Source organism: Periplaneta americana, chromosome 1 (genome assembly GCF_040183065.1).
Source record: "Periplaneta americana isolate PAMFEO1 chromosome 1, P.americana_PAMFEO1_priV1, whole genome shotgun sequence".
Classification (NCBI taxonomy): domain Eukaryota; kingdom Metazoa; phylum Arthropoda; class Insecta; order Blattodea; family Blattidae; genus Periplaneta; species Periplaneta americana.
In genome coordinates this window covers 210,799,828-210,820,003 of record NC_091117.1, presented here as the reverse complement: position 1 = coordinate 210,820,003, position 20,176 = coordinate 210,799,828, and the positions used below count along the sequence as shown (strand labels likewise).

Sequence of the window (20,176 nt, the reverse complement as noted above, 5' to 3'; positions counted from 1 at the left end):
CTGTCTGACGGTAGCAAGGACATTAGTGAAGGGGTGAGAGTGAAGTACATTCAGAAATGCAGGTACAATAAAAATGCAAGTAAAAATAAAATGATGTCCCTGTATATGCAGAGGAGACATGATATTAAAGATAACAATGATTTCTTCAGTCTTATTTCTACTACCAAGAAATTATTTATTTTTCTTCTTCTTCACTGTGTAAATATTTTGGCCGAGATAAATAAATCATAATATGCAGTGGAGAATACGTTATAACGAGCTATATAAATTATATAGAAGTTTCGATATTGTTACTTTCATCAAATTAAGGAGGCTTGAATGGGCCGGACATGTCTATCGGATGGAAGGGAACAGAATACCAAAGAAGATCTTAGAAGGGAAAATACATGGTAAAAGACTAATTGGAAGACCCAAAAATAGATGGATAGATGCGGTAACGATCGATTCTCAGAACTATTTCGGAACAACTGCCTGGAGAAGATTAGCACAAGACAGGGACAGTTGGAGGAAGAAAATTGAGGAGGTTAACAGCATATTCCGAATCTCACAGGTCCGGTGGCATCAATGACGTCACGTTGCAGCGAAATAAGGAACAAAACTGCTGGAAGGATCGATGCTGTCATGGCGACTGTACAAGTTGTTGTCTGTGCTACGCTAGCAAAATTTTGCGAAATTTTCGTACTCCCATCTCGTTCAAGGAAAAGATAGCATAAACAATTTAATTCTTGAACCGGTAGTAATAACTGGTCCGTTGACATGTTCGCTCATAAGCCATTAACATATTGTTTTTACCTTGTGCTCATTACAAACAATACAGCAGAACTAAAGCAGAACACACCGCCATGACACAACAGTGCATGATGTCATTCGTCTGCTAATTCCCGCCCTATACAAGAACCAATCAGATTCACTGATGGCAGTTGATGGAGACTGCCGCCACCTCTGCAAGTTGATGGCACCGGTGCGACACCGGTGGAGCATCAATGACGTCATCGGTGGAATTCGGAACACCTTGATGCCATCGGATTGCTCACCGGTGAGATTCGGAATACGCTCTAAGGCGCGACTTTGGGCTGTGATGCTATCGTAGTAGTAGTAGTAGTAGTAAAAAAGGTAAAGGTATCCCCGTAACATGCCATGAAGGCACTTGGGGAGCATGGAGGTAGAGCCCCATGCTTTCCATGACCTCGGCACTAGAATGAGGTGGTGTGGTCGGCACCACGCTCTGGCTGCCTTTTACCCCCGGGAAAGACCCGGTACTCAATTTTATAGGAGGCTGAGTGAACCTCGTGGCCGTTCTGAAAGTTTGACAACGAGAAAAAATCCTGTCACCACCTGGGATCGAACCCCGGACCTTCCAGTCCGTAGCCAGCTGCTCTACCAACTAGTAGTAGTAGTAGTGGTAGTGGTAGTGGTGGTGGTGGTAGTGGTAGTGGTAGTGGTAGTGGTAGTAGTAGTAGTAGTAGTAGTAGTAGTAGTAGTAGTAGTAGTAGTAGTAGTAGTAGATAAATCATATTACAACTGAATTGAGAAAAAAAACAATAATTTGCAACGGCTCTATGTGCGGTACTGAGAACACCGATTAGGAACGGTTTATACAAAGCCCGTAATAATTTGGTTGCAAGTCTTCACACTCCGAAAGGTAACAAATTACTAAGGCTGTTTTCTGATAAACTTCCCTCCTACGGCAAAATTTAGAATTACTATTATCCTGTGTAATACCCTAGATCATATACGAGTATGTAACAGATAACTCATCGCTATGTTAAAATCGGCAGCACTTTGAAGAGAACAACCGCCAGGATCGCCACCTGTCCGCCGTAAACGAACACGAGATGGCAGTACAGTCGCTAATGTAATTCAAATGGGAATTATGACGTGACTCCTTATGTAACAACTAGATGGCAGCGTAGTAAACCTGACAAAAGTTGTTAACGTCAAAGCCTATAAGGCCGACCTATCTGTTACATATATGATCTAGGCTAATACTAAAGTTTCCAAGTTGCTTGATAAATAATAAATTCAAGTCCTTCATTGTTTTCCCATGAGTATCTATCTCATTTACTCAAAAGGCAATCTCATTTTTGCTCAAGTGAGTTAGACTCTTTTTGGATACTTTGTTAAAAGCGTGTCAGCCAGTGATTGCGTACGCTGGCAGGCCGGGCTGCGATTCCCACAAGCGTTATCCTCTTCATAGCGGATTTTTATCCAGGAACTTTGAAAGTGCGTCGAAATATTTGATACTGAAACAATTTTTATTTTTGGATTGACATGAAATTGATGTATCGGTAATTGTTTTATCAATCAAAAAAGTAATATTTACTCTTGTTCAACATAATTTCTACACTAGACTGACTATAAATTAAGACTTTATAGCAGTATTAATTTTTGTGCGAGATCGTGCGTATTTGCTTGGTTTCCGCACAAAACCAATCCGCGGAAAGTTTAAAATTCCAAATTCAGTATTCCCAACCTAACACACATAACAATTTCCCTCTTCTTACCGCTCGTTTAGACGATTGAAGAATTTTCTACCCCTTTCCATGAAAAAAATGTTAGTGCAAACACTCGTGATGCCCCACTTCGATTACTGTGATATTCTGCTTACTGACCTAAGCGTTACTTCGGCGCAGAGACTACAACGTGTTCATAATATGTGCGTCCGTTTCGTCTGCAATATTCGCCGGGCTGATCACGTAACACCATCCCTCGAAATGTTGTCCTGGCTCCGTCTAGAAGATCGTAGGAAAATCCACTGTCTTTCCCTTCTCTTTCACATATTACATTTCTCCACTCCTGTCTATCTTGCGTCTCGTTTTCAAAATTTATCCACCCATCATAACCTAGACACACGATCACAACACTCCTCAATATTATCCATTCCCTCCCACCGAACATCCTCATATTCATCTTCTTTCACTGTGGCTGTTCCTCGACTTTGGAATTCCCTACCGAGTAATGTCAGGGACTGTCAGACATCAAATCAATTTAAGAATAGGTTAACGAGATATTTTTCTAACAATTATTGTCAACAATAATAGCTGTTTCAGGTTTCTCAGTGTTTAATGGTTATATATATCACAGATAAATATATAAATTATCTCATTATTATTATTATTATTATTATTATTATTATTACTATTATAATTACCATTATTGTTATTATTATTATTGTTATTATTATTATTATCATTATTATTATAACTATTTCTTACCAGTGTTTATTATTGTCACACTAACATTAGTTATCCAATTTTCATCATTTACTTTCATGTTGTTTTATGATCTAGATATTAATGTTATAACTAGGTAAGCAAATGTATTTAATTAGAATTAGAGTCTGGCTGGGCGGAAGAGAAGGCCTACTGGCCTTAGCTCTGCCAGATTAAATAAATAAATTATTATTATTAATTAAATTATTATTAAGTGACATATTGATTTTACTGTTTTAGGCTTTTAACATATTATTTTTAGAGACGTTCAATATAGTAATAATTATAAATTGGAAACTTACCACTGCAATTTCACCTAAATTGCACTGTTAATTATTGTTTTTAAATATTTGCAAAAATTAAGTAAACTCTACAACTCCACTAAAGTTACTGCATTCGTGATGCAAGTAACATTAAGGAAGTCGTGAAAAAATCAACAAGAATCCACACTCATCATAGACTGGGGGGAAAAAAAAGACAGACGTATATCACGGCCTGCTGGGGTATAGTAAACACAGAAAACATTTTAAAGCAACAATGTTGAAGATAGATATTTTTGTTTTGCAAATTTGCCGTCATTGAACAGAAACCAAGATGGAGATTTCATTGCAACTAATTAGAAATTCCTCTTTCGGGTATGTAATAAACGATCTTCGCACAAAATAATGTACGATACACGAGCGGTACGTTTTCTTTCAATTCTCGGAAATTAAAACAGCTCAACTACGTTTCGCTTTTTCAAACTTCTCCTCGAACATGAAAACTTCAACATACCGCTCTTGTAACGCATATTACTTTTTTGAATGGTTCCATATTCTAGCTGTGAAGCAACGTATGAATACCATGGAATGTTAATAAATACAATACAATACAATACAATACAATACATGCTAACAACTGACGATGTTTCGTTCGTTCGCTCGATTCAGTACTGTAAGAAGTTAGCAAGCAAATTATCTCCATTTTGTATACGAGTATTATCATAACCACATTCATTGCTAATCTCACTATTGAGTAATATCGTTGATAATTCAATCACAAGTGATAGCCCTCTTGAACTCTGATCAAGTAGTTACACTTTTTCTCAGATCGTAAAATCATTATACTGTGTACAATAGAATACCGAACATGAAGTGCAATGCGTTGCAGTGTGATTGGCAGGAATATTCTCCCTTTTAAATGCCTTGAAACAAATTAAACAAATGCAAAACATGAAAAATAAAGAAATCGAAAGTGAGAACAATTTCCAACAAATTATTTATTTTCCCTCTTTTTCATTTTCTTGCACATTTCACCGTGTAAGTATTTTGCCTATCCCGACTTCGAAACTCTTCCCATTGTCTCCTGTTTTCGTCCTGATACTTTGAAATGATGAGATTTTTTTTTATAAAATTTTACTTTACATTCTCTCCAAAAATACCGCCACTGTGGCTCAGTGCGTTGGGCTTATAAGCCAGGTGGCTCCTCCCTGAATTTATGATTTGGGTATTGTATTGTATTCTATTTATTAACATTCCATGATATTCATACATTGCTTCAGAGCTAGAATATGGAACAAGTCAAAAAACTTAATACTACTATAAAGTCATAATTTATAGCCACAGTCTAGTTGAAATATATACAAAAGAGATTTACAATACAGTCTACTAGTACAACACAAAGTTTTAGTAGCCTATAAATTTCATGAAGCGTTGTTGAATGTCATGAATAGAAGGCGTGAGAAATTAGGTACTTCTTTAATTTGGCCCTAAATAATCTTATGTTTTGAATTTGATTTTTTATATCGATAGGGAGGTTATTAAAAATGTTTACTGCCGTATAACGCACTCCTTTTTGATAGCACGATAGACTTGCCGATGGAGTATGAAAGTCATTTTTTGACGCGTATTCATGCTATGAACTCTTGAATTAGGTACACAGTTTTCACGATTAGAGGAAACACGGACAAAGCGGATAAGCTAAGAACAAACAATGCCACAGGCTATATTTTGGTGCTCCCGAAATAAAATCTTCATGACATTGGTTGTGATACATGTCCACATATATTAAAAACAGCAATTCGTTTCTCGTACCTACGGAGAGTGACATGATTTGAGAAAGAGAATAATTAACCCGGGCAAAGTGAATATCCCTATAACATTTTCACATTTCTATTTAATTTTTATTCACTGATAGTAAAATTAAGTCAACACATAAACACGATGTTAATGAGTTATATTAGACGATAGGATATGTTATTTACAGCCCGTTACAGCACATTAGATTAGTACAGAATACAAATTTGAACAAATCGACGTTTCACTAGCACTGAAGACTTGGATTTCTTCTGCTTTTGCTCCTGCCCATAAGTTACTTCTGTTTCAACGTTTTTAATCGGTACAGATGTAAGAACTTCAGAGCGCTGACATTTTCTTCGTTGAACTCGTATCTTTCGAGCATCCACTTCTGGCACTGGTCTAAATCAAAAGAACTGACTTGGATTGTCTTGCTTACGATGTTGAGGGTTTTGGTGTAACCGGAACTGAAAATCTGTGTAATTGATGTATTGAATATTCCTTGAATCTCTGAAGATAACGACATCACAGAGATGGTTGATTCTGAGTGAGCATTAACTGTTTCTTCAGCCGCTGAAGAAGCTGGCACCGCAGAATTTGTTAAATCTGAGCCAGCTGCCGTTTCGCTGATTTCTATCTCCAAGTTGATCTGGAGGAAAATCTTCATCAACAAACACGTTATGGTTGTATGGCCAGATAGCAGAACCAATGATTGGAAGATTTTATTTCTTCAAGTGCTTTCTTCATGGCTTCTACAGACCATTTGGCTTGTTCCGTCTTCCTCTTGAAAAATTAAACCATCTGAAAACACATTACGACCTTTTTAAGTAAAAATTAAGATCAGTGTTACTGATTTATGATTTAATTAATGCGACTTAATGCCTCCACTACGTAAAATGATTTAACACGCTTTATTACAATAGACAAATACATACAAAAATATAACTAACACTTTGCCCGCAGACGCCATTTCGCTTTTCATTTAAGGTTATACAAACATAAACGTCAATAATCTCCTTCGTAAGTACGGCACTTTAGAAGTAATCGTATCGCCTATATATTACTATCACATAACAAAAGGTTTCTTCAGTATTGTGTGTTGTACATTTGTTTCTCTTACCTTGAAATATTTTAAGAAAACAGTCAATTTTCTTCAAACACACGCTGACTTCTTCTCTTACTAGCTAGAATGACGACAAGTCAGTTCCAGCAGCAAAATTTGGTTGGGATTCTTCCCCAACATAGCAGAAAGCGCTACCTGTTGGCGTTTCTAAGAAATATGCATTATTCTCTTCAATTTGATTAAATAAATTTATAGCCTATGTGTATGAATTAATCAACCTATATTATATTTGTATTCTATAATTTTGAAATATATATTAGTCCTACTTTTCACGTGCGATATTATTCTTCTCTAGTGTTAATATTACATTATATAATTCCATTGCCGCTGTAATTATATTTTAGTTCCTATTTTATTTTACTTATTTATTTTTATTATTATTATTATTTTTTATTTTAATATTATATCTGAACTGCGACCGAGCACGAGCGCTGCTCATTCGGTCTCAAATTTTGTTAATACTACTGTATCTTCTTTTTATATTGCTTGTATTATTTTTTATTTTATTTCACAAGTTTGATTTTTTTATTCAAAAGAAATATTTTCTCAACTTTTCGTATAGAAAAGTGAAATTTTCAGGTATAGGCCTATTTATTTAGTAGCCTTACAGAATGTTTTCGTAAATCTAATATACCGTATATACGTATTACTGAAAATAGTGTATTAACAATTTTGAAAATATTCGCATGGAAATTGTTTGTAAGGAAATGAATTAACAAAGCAACTACTGTTACATCATAAGCAAAAGATACGTGCCCATGTGCTGTAAAAATGTCAGCTCTATAGCTTCAGCAGATTTCGAGAAAATAATTTAATATTCTGATGATAGGAAGTTGCTCACAAATATCACCTTAAAAGCAAAATGCGATAAGAGTTTTGTTATGTAATATTAGTTACACTTAAAACAGATAGCCTACAGTACCTAGGTAACTTTGCTTTGTACTGTAATATTGTTTTGATTAGTTTATTGATTACTTTTATAAGGCTAAAGGTACCATCAATATAAATTCCAACTTATCACGTCATACTCAATCTCTTTCTTTGGAATATCACTTTCTTTATGAATGATGTGTTTCATCCACTTAATACAGTATAATATTATACTACTATGGAATTTAAGTGAATATTCCTTCTTAACTCTCTATTGTGTTATTAAGATTTAAAACACAAGTGTAATATTAAGAAATCAGTGTTAGTATTTTTGTTTTACAGACAATATAGATAATATCAAACAGAAAGAAACCATATAAAAATAACGACATAAAATTTCACGTTCCGTTTGAAGTTTGTGCACCACTGTTTTCTTAATCCAACAGGTTGCTTATTCATATACACAACCCTTCCTCTTTCCATAGTTAGCGCTTGCTGCACGCGCACGACGTCAAGGTCAGAAAAATGCGCTTGCTTTGACATCACTGCTAAGACCCTTGTAAAGCTGTATCGGAGAGAAAAACAATGGCAGTACGTTTTTGTTTCGGATTAGGTTAATCCTAATGTCTCAGTCCATATGAGCCTATTATATCTATCTACCTTCATAACTAGTAAAGAAGAAGAAAAAAGTATGTAAACTTATACATGAAAGTATTACAAATTTAAATAAGAATTATGTTAGTATGTAAATTCGTACACTTACACATATAAGGAGAAGATTGTTTAATATATACAAACATAAGAGTAAATAATTACAGTGGTAACTCCTCTAAATAAAATTATTGTTTTAACGTTAACAACCACATTTGAATCCACCACGCTCTGTAGGTATACTATACATTTGTTTCGATTTGTAACTAGTAATATCGGATAATCTATAATTCCAGGGGGATAATTTGAGAGCTGTATTATCCAAGGAATGAGTCATCTTCGTGGCGCTTGCGTGATTTGTCAAGCATGTAGCTGGTTGTACAAGCAGTTCTACTAAATACCTGAGCTCAATCTGAATTGACACTTGAAAAATCGCCGGCTAAAGCTCTCACTAATCGCTGTGTACACGAGGCATGCCCATGATTTCGTTCTGATAAAGCTAAGAATGTATGGAACTGCAGCTCATAGTTTGGACTATACTCGTACAACGCATTCCTTTGTTACTGTCTCAACAAAACCGGTATTTTCCTGTTTAATACACCTTGGAGAGCGATAGTACCGTGCTTATTGCTTGGCTTCCTACAAACTAAAATGTAAACATATACTATTCAGAGTGACCGTAAGTAATGTCATTAAATTTAGGGGGTTATTCTTTGAGATATACTTACTTACTTACTTACTTACTTACTTACTTACTTACTTACTTACTTACTGGCTTTTAAGGAACCCGGAGGTTCATTACCGCCCTCACATAAGCCCGCCATTGGTCCCTATCCTGAGCAAGATTAATCCAGTCTCTACCATCATAGCCCACCTCCCTCAAATCCATTTTAATATTATCCTCCCATCTACGTCTCGGCCTCCCCAAAGGTCTATTTCCCTCCAGCCTCCCAACTAACACTCTATATGCATTTCTGGATTCGCCCATACGTGCTACATGCCCTGCCCATCTCAAACGTCTGGATTTCATGTTCCTAATTATGTCAGGTGAAGTATACAATGCGTGCAGCTCTGTGTTGTGTAACTTTCTCCATCCTCCTGTAACTTCATCCCTCTTAGCCCCAAATATTTTCCTAAAAACCTTATTCTCAAACACCCTTTATCTCTGTTCCTCTCTCAAAGTGAGAGTCCAAGTTTCACAACCATACAGAACAACCGGTAATATAACTGTTTTATAAATTCTAACTTTCAGATTTTTTGACAGAAGACTAGATGACAAAAGCTTCTCAACCGAATAATAACAGGCATTTCCCATATTTATTCTGCGTTTAATTTCCTCCCGAGTGTCATTTATATTTGTTACTGTTGCTCCAAGATATTTTAATTTTTCCACCTCTTCGAAGGATAAATCTCCAATTTTTATAGTTCCATTTCGTACAATATTCTGGTCACGAGATATAATCATGTACTTAGTCTTTTCGGGATTTACTTCCAACCCTATCGCTTTACTGGCTTCAAGTAGAATTCCCTTGTTTTCCCTAATCGTTTGTGTATTTTCTCCTAACATATTCACGTCATCCGCATAGACAAGAAGCTGATGTAAAGAGTTCAATTCCAAACCCTGTCTGTTATCCTGAACTTTCCTAATGGCATATTCTAGAGGGAAGTTAAAAAGTAAAGGTGATAGTGCATCTCCCTGCTTTAGCTCGCAGTGAATTGGAAAAGTATCAGATAGAAACTGACCTATACGGACTCTGCTGTAAGTTTCACTAAGACACATTTTAATTAATCGAACTAGTTTCTTGGGAATACCAAATTGAATAAGAATATTATATAAAACTTCTCTCTTAACCGAGTCATACGCCTTTTTTAAATCTATGAATAACTGATGTACTGTACCCTTATACTCCCATTTTTTTATCCAATATTGAGATATTTCAAACAAAAACGTTTAATACGATTTTGTTCGTTTTTGCTTCCTTTTCGAAATAAAAATTGTTTTATATGGAACACTTCATAGCGTGTTTTGGGAAAGCCATTCATTTAATCTCAATATGCTCAGTCAATTTAAGAGAGCAGTGTATTATATCAAATGATTGAAAGAATTTTAGTTCTATGCTTTAAATGTGCAGAAAATTAATTCCCATTATAATCTGACAGTTCATTTCGAAGAGTGCTAAGTCTGTAGTACGAATGTTCCAAACTGTGCTAAGTCATTGTGAATGCGATATAAAATGATTATTATTAACCCTTTGAGTGCCAATCACGATTACATCGTGATTTTATAATTTTGCTAGAAGTGCCAGTCACGATCCAATCGTGATATATTTTCCATTTTGCTGTTATTCTCCAAGACGGCAAAGATCACTGTTTTGTTGTACTAAGAGCACAGAGGAAGGTTCATTGTTTTGCATTTTTGTGTAAATTTACTTCGCATTGTTCACATAATACTACGCCAAGGAGGTCGGGTTGAGAAATTGCCTACTTTCAGTTTTACATGTAGGCCTAATGCAAAATGTCAAAATAAACGTACGTAATTACTAAAGAACATGTTTTCAAAGTGGACATTGGTAATATTATAGATTCTGTTATTTGACACTCTATTAAGAGGCATCAGCCGTTTGCATCCATTTTTCCGAAACCAGCTTTCCGACTGACCATTTTTCCGAATGACCATTTTTCTGAAACCTACTTTCCGAATCTTTTTTTTTTCCGAATGGCCATTATTCCGAATGATCATTTCTCCAAATGATAATTCTTTTATGCGTTGACTGTTTACCGAAATTCATAATCCAATACATTATTAACATAGATTCCATAGTAACCATACAAAATTATTAGTGTTCATTAAAAATATTGAAATTAATAAGTCTTGAAATTAAGAGGTCCAAATGGATTATAAATTATTACTTCAGGTAAACGGCGTAAGAAATTATTAATGAACGGTGTTCACTATTCTTATGCAGATGACAGAGTTTTACTTTTTGGTGGTAAAACCTGGTATGATGCATATAATAATTCAAATAATGGACTTAAATTAATAAAAAAATGGTTTGACATAAATTATCTTTCTATCAACGAAAATAAAACCATAATTATTCCATTCTCATTATCTGAAAAATGTAACAAACCTCCTACATCTATATTAAGTATTAAATTACATAATTCTTATTGTTGTCTTATACAGTGTAAATGTCCGATTATTTAAAGTCCTCTGAAGTTAAGTATTTAGGCATAATTTTCGATAATATTTTAAAATGGAACCAACACATTAATTACCTTTGTAATAAATTACGTAAAATAGTATATTATTTTGTTTTATTGAGGAATTACTTGGCAATAAGTTTATTACGTACAATATATTTAACTTTATTTCAATCGGTAATTATGTATGGAATTACAGGATGGGGTAGCTCATTTAAATCCAATTTTAATCCACTTCATTTATTACAGAAGAAAATAATTAAAAATTCATAAACCTATTGATTTTCCATTTCAAAATTTGTTTTTAGACTTTAATGTACTTAACGTAAGACAAATTTATTATATTGTATTAATAAAATTCATACATAGAAATCGAAATAATTTTGAATTGTATTCTCATAGTTATGAAACAAAAGTTATGACTGTTTGAACCAAAATGCAACACTGTTACAGTAATTAATCATAGTAGTAATTTAGGCCCAAGAATATATAACAAATTCATATTTAAATATCCTAATCTTGTCAATTCTAATAGTTCTGGTATTAAATTAAAAAAGTTATGTATGGATTTTATAAAAATTGAAAAATTGTAAATTTAAATTTTTATACTATAATTGCACAGTAGACATAGGACAAATTGTATTGTATAATTATTAATTTCAATTGAGGAATCCGCCCCTGAGCACGAGTTCTACTCTTTCAGGGGCGATCTAAAGTTTTTCTGTATACATACAGTAGGTTGGATAAAAAGTAATGGCAACACTGCTGTCACGTGACGATGGTGCGTTCGAGAGCTGCTAGCTGTGTGGACATGAACAAGGACTGTTAGATGAGTTAGTGCAGCCAGCGGCGACAGTACTCCATCAATCTACTGCAGTGTGTAGAACGTTTACTTTCATAGGGATAGTGCGAGCGACCTAAGGCCATCCTTACAAAACTAGAGCAACGTTCCTGGATCAAAATTGAAATGGCACGAGGTCATAGTGCACAAGAATGTTTTCAGGGACTGCGTGAAGCATGTGGCGATGCAGCGTTGCCATATCGCACAGTTGCACGATGGGTTAAAGAGTTCCGGGAAGGCCTTGTTGCACCGGTACCAAAGGGAAGGTGACGACCTTCTTGGACGAATCGTCGCTATGGACGAAACCTGGACTCGCTCGTATGAACCAAACTTGAAACGCCAATCAAATGAATGGAAGCATCCCGGTTCTCCTCGTCCAAAGAAAGTGCGCCCTACACAAAGTGCTGTGAAGGAGATGTTCATTGGGGCATATGACATTGATGGGGTAATACTGCACCACGCTGTACCTCCAAGGCAGACGGAAAACGCGGACTACTGGAACATCCACCGTACTCACCCGATATGATCCATGCGATTACGAACTTTTCACCAAAGTGAAAGAACCACTGCGAGGGACCCGGTACAATACCAGAGACGAACTTATCCGTGCTTTAGGGCGGTCAATACGGAACATCAACAAAGATGGACGCGCTGATGGTGTACGACGCCTTCCAAACATTTGGCAAAAGATAATAAATAAGGGGGGGGGCGACTATATAGAAGGTACGTAAATGTTGTACCCCTGTGAATAAAGCCATGTCAGAAATATCGAACTGTTGCCATTACTTTTTATCCAACCCAAGTATATTATATTTTATGTTACAATTATTAGCTAAATAAATAAATAAATAAATAAATAAATATACGAGGGTAAAAGTGGAAAGATATATTGAAAATGTGTAAGACTAAGACAGAAGGAGTGTTCAGCATGAGCCATAACAGACAGAAATGGTGAAGAAATAGTCATTCATAAAGGTGTTGATGTGTGGCTTCACTCTCATGCTACGAATAGAGGAAGCACAAGCAGAGTTGGTGAAAAGTAACTTGAAACGAACTTCATTCAGGGCAGATTTTAAGGAACCAATTATATCAAGTGCCTTCAAGCGGTGGATAGTAGTACAAAACAGAATCAGGGCAATAACATTGGAATATGAAACGTCCATGGAAGGAAACCGCCGTCATCAGTACTTAAGAAGAATTAGGTACAATTTTAGCTTCTGAAAAGGCATGAAATGCAGGCCATGACTTGTAATATATTCACAATGAATTTAATGTTATCTTAACTTTACTAATTATTTCATTTAATATTCTTGATTTTCGAAAAGAGAGCCTATGAAAATTGTCATTCGGAAATGAGGAATTCGGAAAAATGTTCATTCGGAAAAAAGAATATTCGGAAAGTTGGTTTCGGAAAAATGACCTGAAACCGGCATCAGCCATAAACATACTGGGTGTTCATTTCAAAGTGTGTCATGACGTCACTGTTGTTAAGTCAGCGATTTGAAGCGAGGTTCAGCTTATGTGTCAGAGAAGTTGCCTAATTTTCAAGGCGTTCAATCTGAACTTGAGAACGTGTACGGTATAACTTGAACGTCGTAGCAACAGATGGCGGTCTGTACGGTCTGTGTGCTACCATAACCTCTTTCCAACTGTGTTTTGCTCGGCCAAGTCGTACGCAGGGTATTTGTTATCATCGGTTACGTATCACAACATTCCACAATACAAATCAAATGCTCCGTGTCCATGTTGACCGTCGAAGTTAACGTCAACAAATACGTAAGTAATCGTCTTAACCCTCTCCCCATATCCCGGCAGTAAGAAAAAAACTCACCTCAATACGTGTTTCCAAACAGTTCACATTCCTGCCACTACCGGCGTTACCGTACGTATCGGTACGTACTCTTCAGAATGAACGCCGTACTTGCCGGGAAATTTCTCTGTCATATAGGTAATACGCCTTTGCGGAAGTGTAGGAAGATTGAATTCTCTAGGCTCATCGACTAGCCACATGACGGCATACAGCGAGCCATGACACACTTTGAACTGAACACGCAGTATTTCTTGGTGATGTGATATTAAAAGGATTATTATTAAGAAATTGCCTACTTTCAGTTTTACATGTAATTCAGAACTTTGAAACAATCGCAATTGAATTCATGAAATAGAGTTGTTGAGATTTTTTTATTTATAACCGGTGATGATGATTATATGATTTATGTTCATTTCGGTTTCTATAAGTGAAATTGCGAGTCCTATGTGTGAAACTACAATAACTGAAAGCTGTATGATGTTGGATTGGAGATTATATTTCTCCAATAACAAATATTTGCGCCAGCTCAGCATAATATGCGTTGCTTTATAAAATGAAACTGTTATTGAAACAAACTCACAGTGCAGTAATTTATTTGGTGAGTGACATGTTATCTGTTATTATTTTTAATTGCTGATATTAATAATAATAATAATAATAATAATAATAATAATAATAATAATAATAATAATAATAATAACAATCATAAGTAATATATCAGTAATTAACATTTTGTGTGAGAGGTAGCCTAGGCCTATTTAAATTACATGAGACCTCACCGAATATTTCGGTCACCGGCCGCTACTGGATAAAATCTGATTTGTTTGAAGAATCTTAACAACTTAATACCAGAAATCTTAACACTACATCACTAAAATGTAAAATGTATTATCTGGAGTGCGATAAGATTGTGATTTTTTTTATTGAAGGCCAGTTCTGAAGAAAAATGTACGCGTACTTGAAGAATAGTCAATGAAACACGTGTAATCTAAATGATATCTCATTACTTTAATACGTAAATTCTCTGTCAGAATACTGCATTATCATATCATTCTACCGAGCTGAAGGAAGAGTCTTTCTTCCCTTGTCTTCGATCGCGGTGTTAGAAATTGATTTTTGATTTCATATTCAATGAAATATTTGTGTACTTATTACTAGTAACAGATCTTTTCTTAAATTTTAATTGAAGAATAGTTACAATTCGTGATATCAAAATGGAAGGAATGTCTAGCAGGAGGTCTTCGACAGAAGAATTGCATACTCAGGTCCATGTGTTCAATCCCATTCCAGAACCAGCTAAAGTCCTGCCTCAGTATATTGCAGCTATAGCAGGTACTGTAATTACTGAAAATGTGATTGCGTGAACAAGAAAAATTATATAACGTTACATTTCGATAACAAAAATATCAGTTCATGTCGCATGCATTAAAAATATCATTACTATTCATTTTATATAGTTCTCTTCCTTCAAAAAACTTTGTAGGGCTACTTCAGAATAAACGCGATCATTATTAAATTTATGGTACACAGTAGAGAGCCCAGGTATGAAGCAGAAAGTTAGCTGATCATTTCTAAATAATGAAACTGGAGTTAAATCTTGCTTGTCTTTGTGAGTTATGTGATAAGTAAATAGGTTAGCTTTCGATTTCCGCTCTATTTTGCTTCCTAATTTTCTTAAACTATTACTTCATTATCTAAATGTTGCCTCTTAAAATTTTCTGAATGGTCCCTGTAGTCAGAAATGACCGTTAAAATACAGTAGAAAGTGATTTGGAACACAGTAAAATAAACTTGAGTTTTTTCTTTTAAATTTTTTATTTATTTTTCTACTTAATCTATAAAAATAACCATTTTACTATAAGATGAATAATTATTAAACTTTACATCAGTGTCACCATTAGGCCTACACTTTTTCACGCATTATATCATTATTTGTTATGGTTTGAGTCTATAATGTTCTTACAGTTATCTTCTAATTTTAGATTTATATTTGAAAATTTGGTTTTATGTATTACAGATTTTTCTTTCGTTTTCCAATGCGTTCTTTGCATTTCGATAAATGTATAAACGTTTTGTAACACAATTTACAAAATATATTAAATTTTGTTATTCATTTTGTCAAAAGAATACTTTGAAATAAAATTGAATCACTAAATATGAAAAGGGAGTAAGTCCCAGTTTTGACAAAGATGAGTTAAGACTGAAGTCATATTAATTTAGGTATGCTCTTTCATTCTGCATGAAAAGGGAACAGGACCCGCAACTCTTTAGTCTACATTTCAACACTTTAGTTTTCATGTTCACTTTGAAAAGGAGCTTAGTCCACGACTTGTTCTCTCCTCATAAGCAATTCAAGTTTGTTGTTCCTGATATCTAGAGGAGAAGAATACACTTTCAATAGAGTCCATTGGACTAATCGTCCCCACCCTTAAAAAGATAAATTTTAATATTTCACAGCATTTCATGTGTGTGTATGAAAGCTCATATCCTGGCAGAATAGTGACATATGAGAACTCTGATGGTTTGATCTAGCACACTTTTGAGTTTTTGTCAAGGAAAAAAGTTATTCCCAATTTGCCCATAGAAAAGGTTTATGCAACACAATGTCCGATAAACAAGCTCAAAATTGAGAACATTAAATAATTGGTGAAGCAAATACCTGAGGAAGTGAAAGAATTCTGGAATGAGATCATACAGTGGCCCACTACTGATAACAACACGGAAGATTAATAAGAAAATTCAAAGTATATTGTTTGGTCAACAATTTTCAATGTTTCTGTGTGCTACTGTCTACTATTGTTCATAAATTGACATACAATACAGCTTTTGTTTTAAAAAAAATAGAAATAACCATACATTTTGTTCAATATTTTTGCAGCATATTTCGCTAGATATGAGAGGGGAACAAGTCCACACACAAAAATTGTTTCTATAGGGCAAATTAAATTGAGAAATACGCATGTTTTTTATATATATAGCTTGTGTAGTCACAATTGATTCATAGAAATATTTTCGATGCAATTTATTTATATTTCGTTGTGTGCAGAAGTTATATATATTTTTCTCAAAACTAACTGAAGGTGACTTATTCCCTTTTCGTATTTAGTGATTCAATTAAGAAATGAAGGCTTACCAACGAGAGAGAGCTTATACGAACTGTATAAGTATTTCTGTGGCGAAAGAGGAATGGAAGGTACTAGAATAAGGGAAGATTTATATATGCTAGCTGCACATTGCAGATTGAAACGTGAAGTACAACTTAGGCAAGTAAACAAATACTAATTGCAACAACATACTAAAATGAGTTGAGTCTTGCAAAAAACTAAACGCAAGTGCAAGATAAAACAAAAACCAAAACAAAAAAATCGTATATTAAATATCTAAATTGTAGAAATTGTATTTAAAAGATAGTATATCTATGTGTAAAATTATAAAGTGTGTTATGTGTGCCGAAATGTAGTAATTATACACCTGGTAGTAGCCATTTAATGCACCTCATTAAAGTACACCTATTCATTATAATTCAGTTGTTCAGCCAATGAGAAATCACCATTGTACTGATCGTACCATTATAAAACCGCAAGTATCGATTATTCTCGGATATGCAATCGAAAGAAAATTAGCGAAAAGTCACGGAGGCTGGAAATCCAATACTGTCGCAGAAGGTTATTTTCTGTTACTATAATAACTAGCGTTAATTGTGAATAATATTCAAATAAATTCAATTTGTCATCTCGTTTTACAATTCTAAATCAATTTCCAGGTTATATCAAGCCTAATGTTCATGTTATTCTCTAGATTATATCAAGGTCAATGACATTCGTGTTTCGGAAAAAATCAATACTTTCGCGTCTGCGCACATCTCACAATTCAGGTCAGTTCCGCTCCTCACTTACATGACTATAACATCAATACTTATGAATAATTTCAAGTTAGAAATATGGTCGAGCATAAAAAGTCGTATAAACTTGCCTATAATGGTAATTAAGACGCTAGTATGAAAATTATGAAACTCGCTTGCGCTCATTTCATAAAAAACATACACGCGTCTTAATTACTACCATTATAGGCTCGTTGCATAATGTACTATTATGTATGTACTTTTGTCCGTGAACTATAATAATATATAATAATAAATATCAAAATAATAAATATTTATTCTGTGATCCTAAAGCGTAAAATCAGCAATTTGTGTTATGAAATGCATTCCTTCTACTTGAGTCTTGATTCATAATATGTTAGTACAGTATATTTGATTAAACTTCACTTCTGTATACTAATATACGTATCTGGTAACAATATATATACAGAGTGTTTCAGGAGGAATAATAAATATTTTAGGAGGTGGTAGTATAGACGAATTCGAATAAAAATTCCATATAAAATGCGTCCAATTTTTATTCGGTACAGAGATACAGCTGTTAGAATGAAACCATGAAATACGAGAAGCCCTATCAGGTCTGTAAGATACGATAATGGATGGATAGGAACACTATTTGTTCTTACAACAAACTTTCAATTGAAAAAGAACCTCAGGAGCGTTTGTGTTCGCGAGTACTTTTTTAGTCGCATGACGAGAGCAGCAGATGTCATTGTAAGAGCACTATTGTGCTCGCGAGCTTCAGGTTGAGAACGCCTGCGATCTAGAGTTTACCTTTATCTATGCATAGCAGAAAATTATAGTTGTCGTGCATACTTTTAATAATGTTTGTGATTTTGATAGGCATTCCAATTTCTTTCGACTTTCCCCATATGACTTTCCTATCTATACTAATAATAAATCTGTAGCCAAAATTTTTTGGGTAATTTTCGATTTTCCAAAAATAATTGGTGTTAACATGTATATTAACCATCCTGAAATTTTTGTTTGTTTGTATGTCTGTCTGTCTGTCTGGATGTTTGTTACCTTTTCACGCGATAATGGCAGAACCGATTTATATGAAAATTAGAATATAAATTAAGTTCGTCGTAACTTAAATTTTAGGCTATATGGCATTCAAAATACTTTATTTAAAAGGGGGGTTATAAGGGGGCTTGAATTAAATAAATCGAAATATCTCCCTTATTATTAATTTTCATGAAAAATGTTACATAATAGAAGTTTCTTTAACAATAATTTCCGATAAGTTTTATTCTATACAAAATTTTGATAGGAATGATATTTAATGAGATAAATGAGTTTTAAAATTACAATAACAACGCCATCTAAGGCGCTGTACTGAATAAAAACAAATGACTTCGTCTATAAGAGGTCTTGGACAACAACAATCGAAAGCTATTAAACATAGCCTACCGAGAAAGTGTAGTTTCTCACCATTGGAAAGTGTAGTTTCTCTAGATGGACATAATTCTACAATGTTATTACAGTAACTTCTAAAACATATAGCAAGTAATATAAAATATACACATTAAAACTAGCCTAAATGATATGTAAATTTTCATTAAACTATGGTTGCATGTAATAACAATTAAGAAACATGTTAAAGGAATTTTCATTGCACCAAATGATTGCTCTCTGGACCAAAATGACCGCATTTTAATTATTTAAATACAATTTCAATTAAGTAACATATTAAACGATTTATCCTTCTATGAAACACTAATGTTCCCTGGATCAGACGTCCTATTTTAATTATGTAATTACTTTTATGCTCGACCATGCCGAAATGTAGTAATTACACACCTGGTAGCAGTCCTTTAATGCATGTCATTAAAGTACACCTATTCATTAAAGTTCAGGTTTTCGATTATTCTCGAATATGCAATCGAAAGACGAGGGAATCGTCACGGAGGCTGGAAATCCAATACTGTCGCAGAAGGTTATGTTCTGTTACTATAATAATTAGCGTTAATTGTAAATAATATTCAAATAAATTCAATTTGTCATCTCGTTTTTCAATTCTAAATCAATTTCCAGGTTATACATTCTCTGCATTACATCAAGGTCAATGACATTATTGTTCCTCGGAAAAAATCAATACTTTCGCGTCTGCGCACATCTCACAATTCAAGAGCTATGAACAAGGTCACTTCCGATCTTCTGTCAGATACAAATAAAATGTATACTTCTGAATAATTTAAAGTTAGAAATATGGTCGAGCATAAAAAGTAGTATGAAACTTGCCTATAATGGTAATTAAGACGCTCGTATGAAAATTATGAAACTCGCTTGCGCTCGTTTCATAAACAAACATACTTGCGTCTTAATTACTATCATTATAGGCTCGTTGCATAATGTACTATATATTTATTTCTAACAGGTGCAGCGGAACGCACGGGTACGGCTAGTTCTTAGAATAAAAGGCTTTAACAAAGTCAACAAATAATATTCAAGTGATTGCTCCATAATTATTCTGATTGTGTCTACACACCATCTACACACCATCTTGGCTGTATGAAGCCATAATATGT

General features: G+C 34.3%; 1 protein-coding gene across 1 annotated transcript in view; it reads left to right on the top strand.

Moving 5' to 3' along the window:
* The first annotated feature begins 14,817 nt into the window (after nt 1-14,817).
* Nucleotides 14,818-20,176, top strand: part of LOC138707527 (facilitated trehalose transporter Tret1-like) — a 34,369-nt gene continuing 29,010 nt past the window's right edge. Inside the window, exon 1 of the mRNA XM_069837062.1 lies at nt 14,818-15,097. Within this exon, the coding sequence (XP_069693163.1) occupies nt 14,980-15,097 (118 nt within the window). The 5' untranslated portion in view covers nt 14,818-14,979. The remainder of the gene's footprint in view (nt 15,098-20,176) is intronic.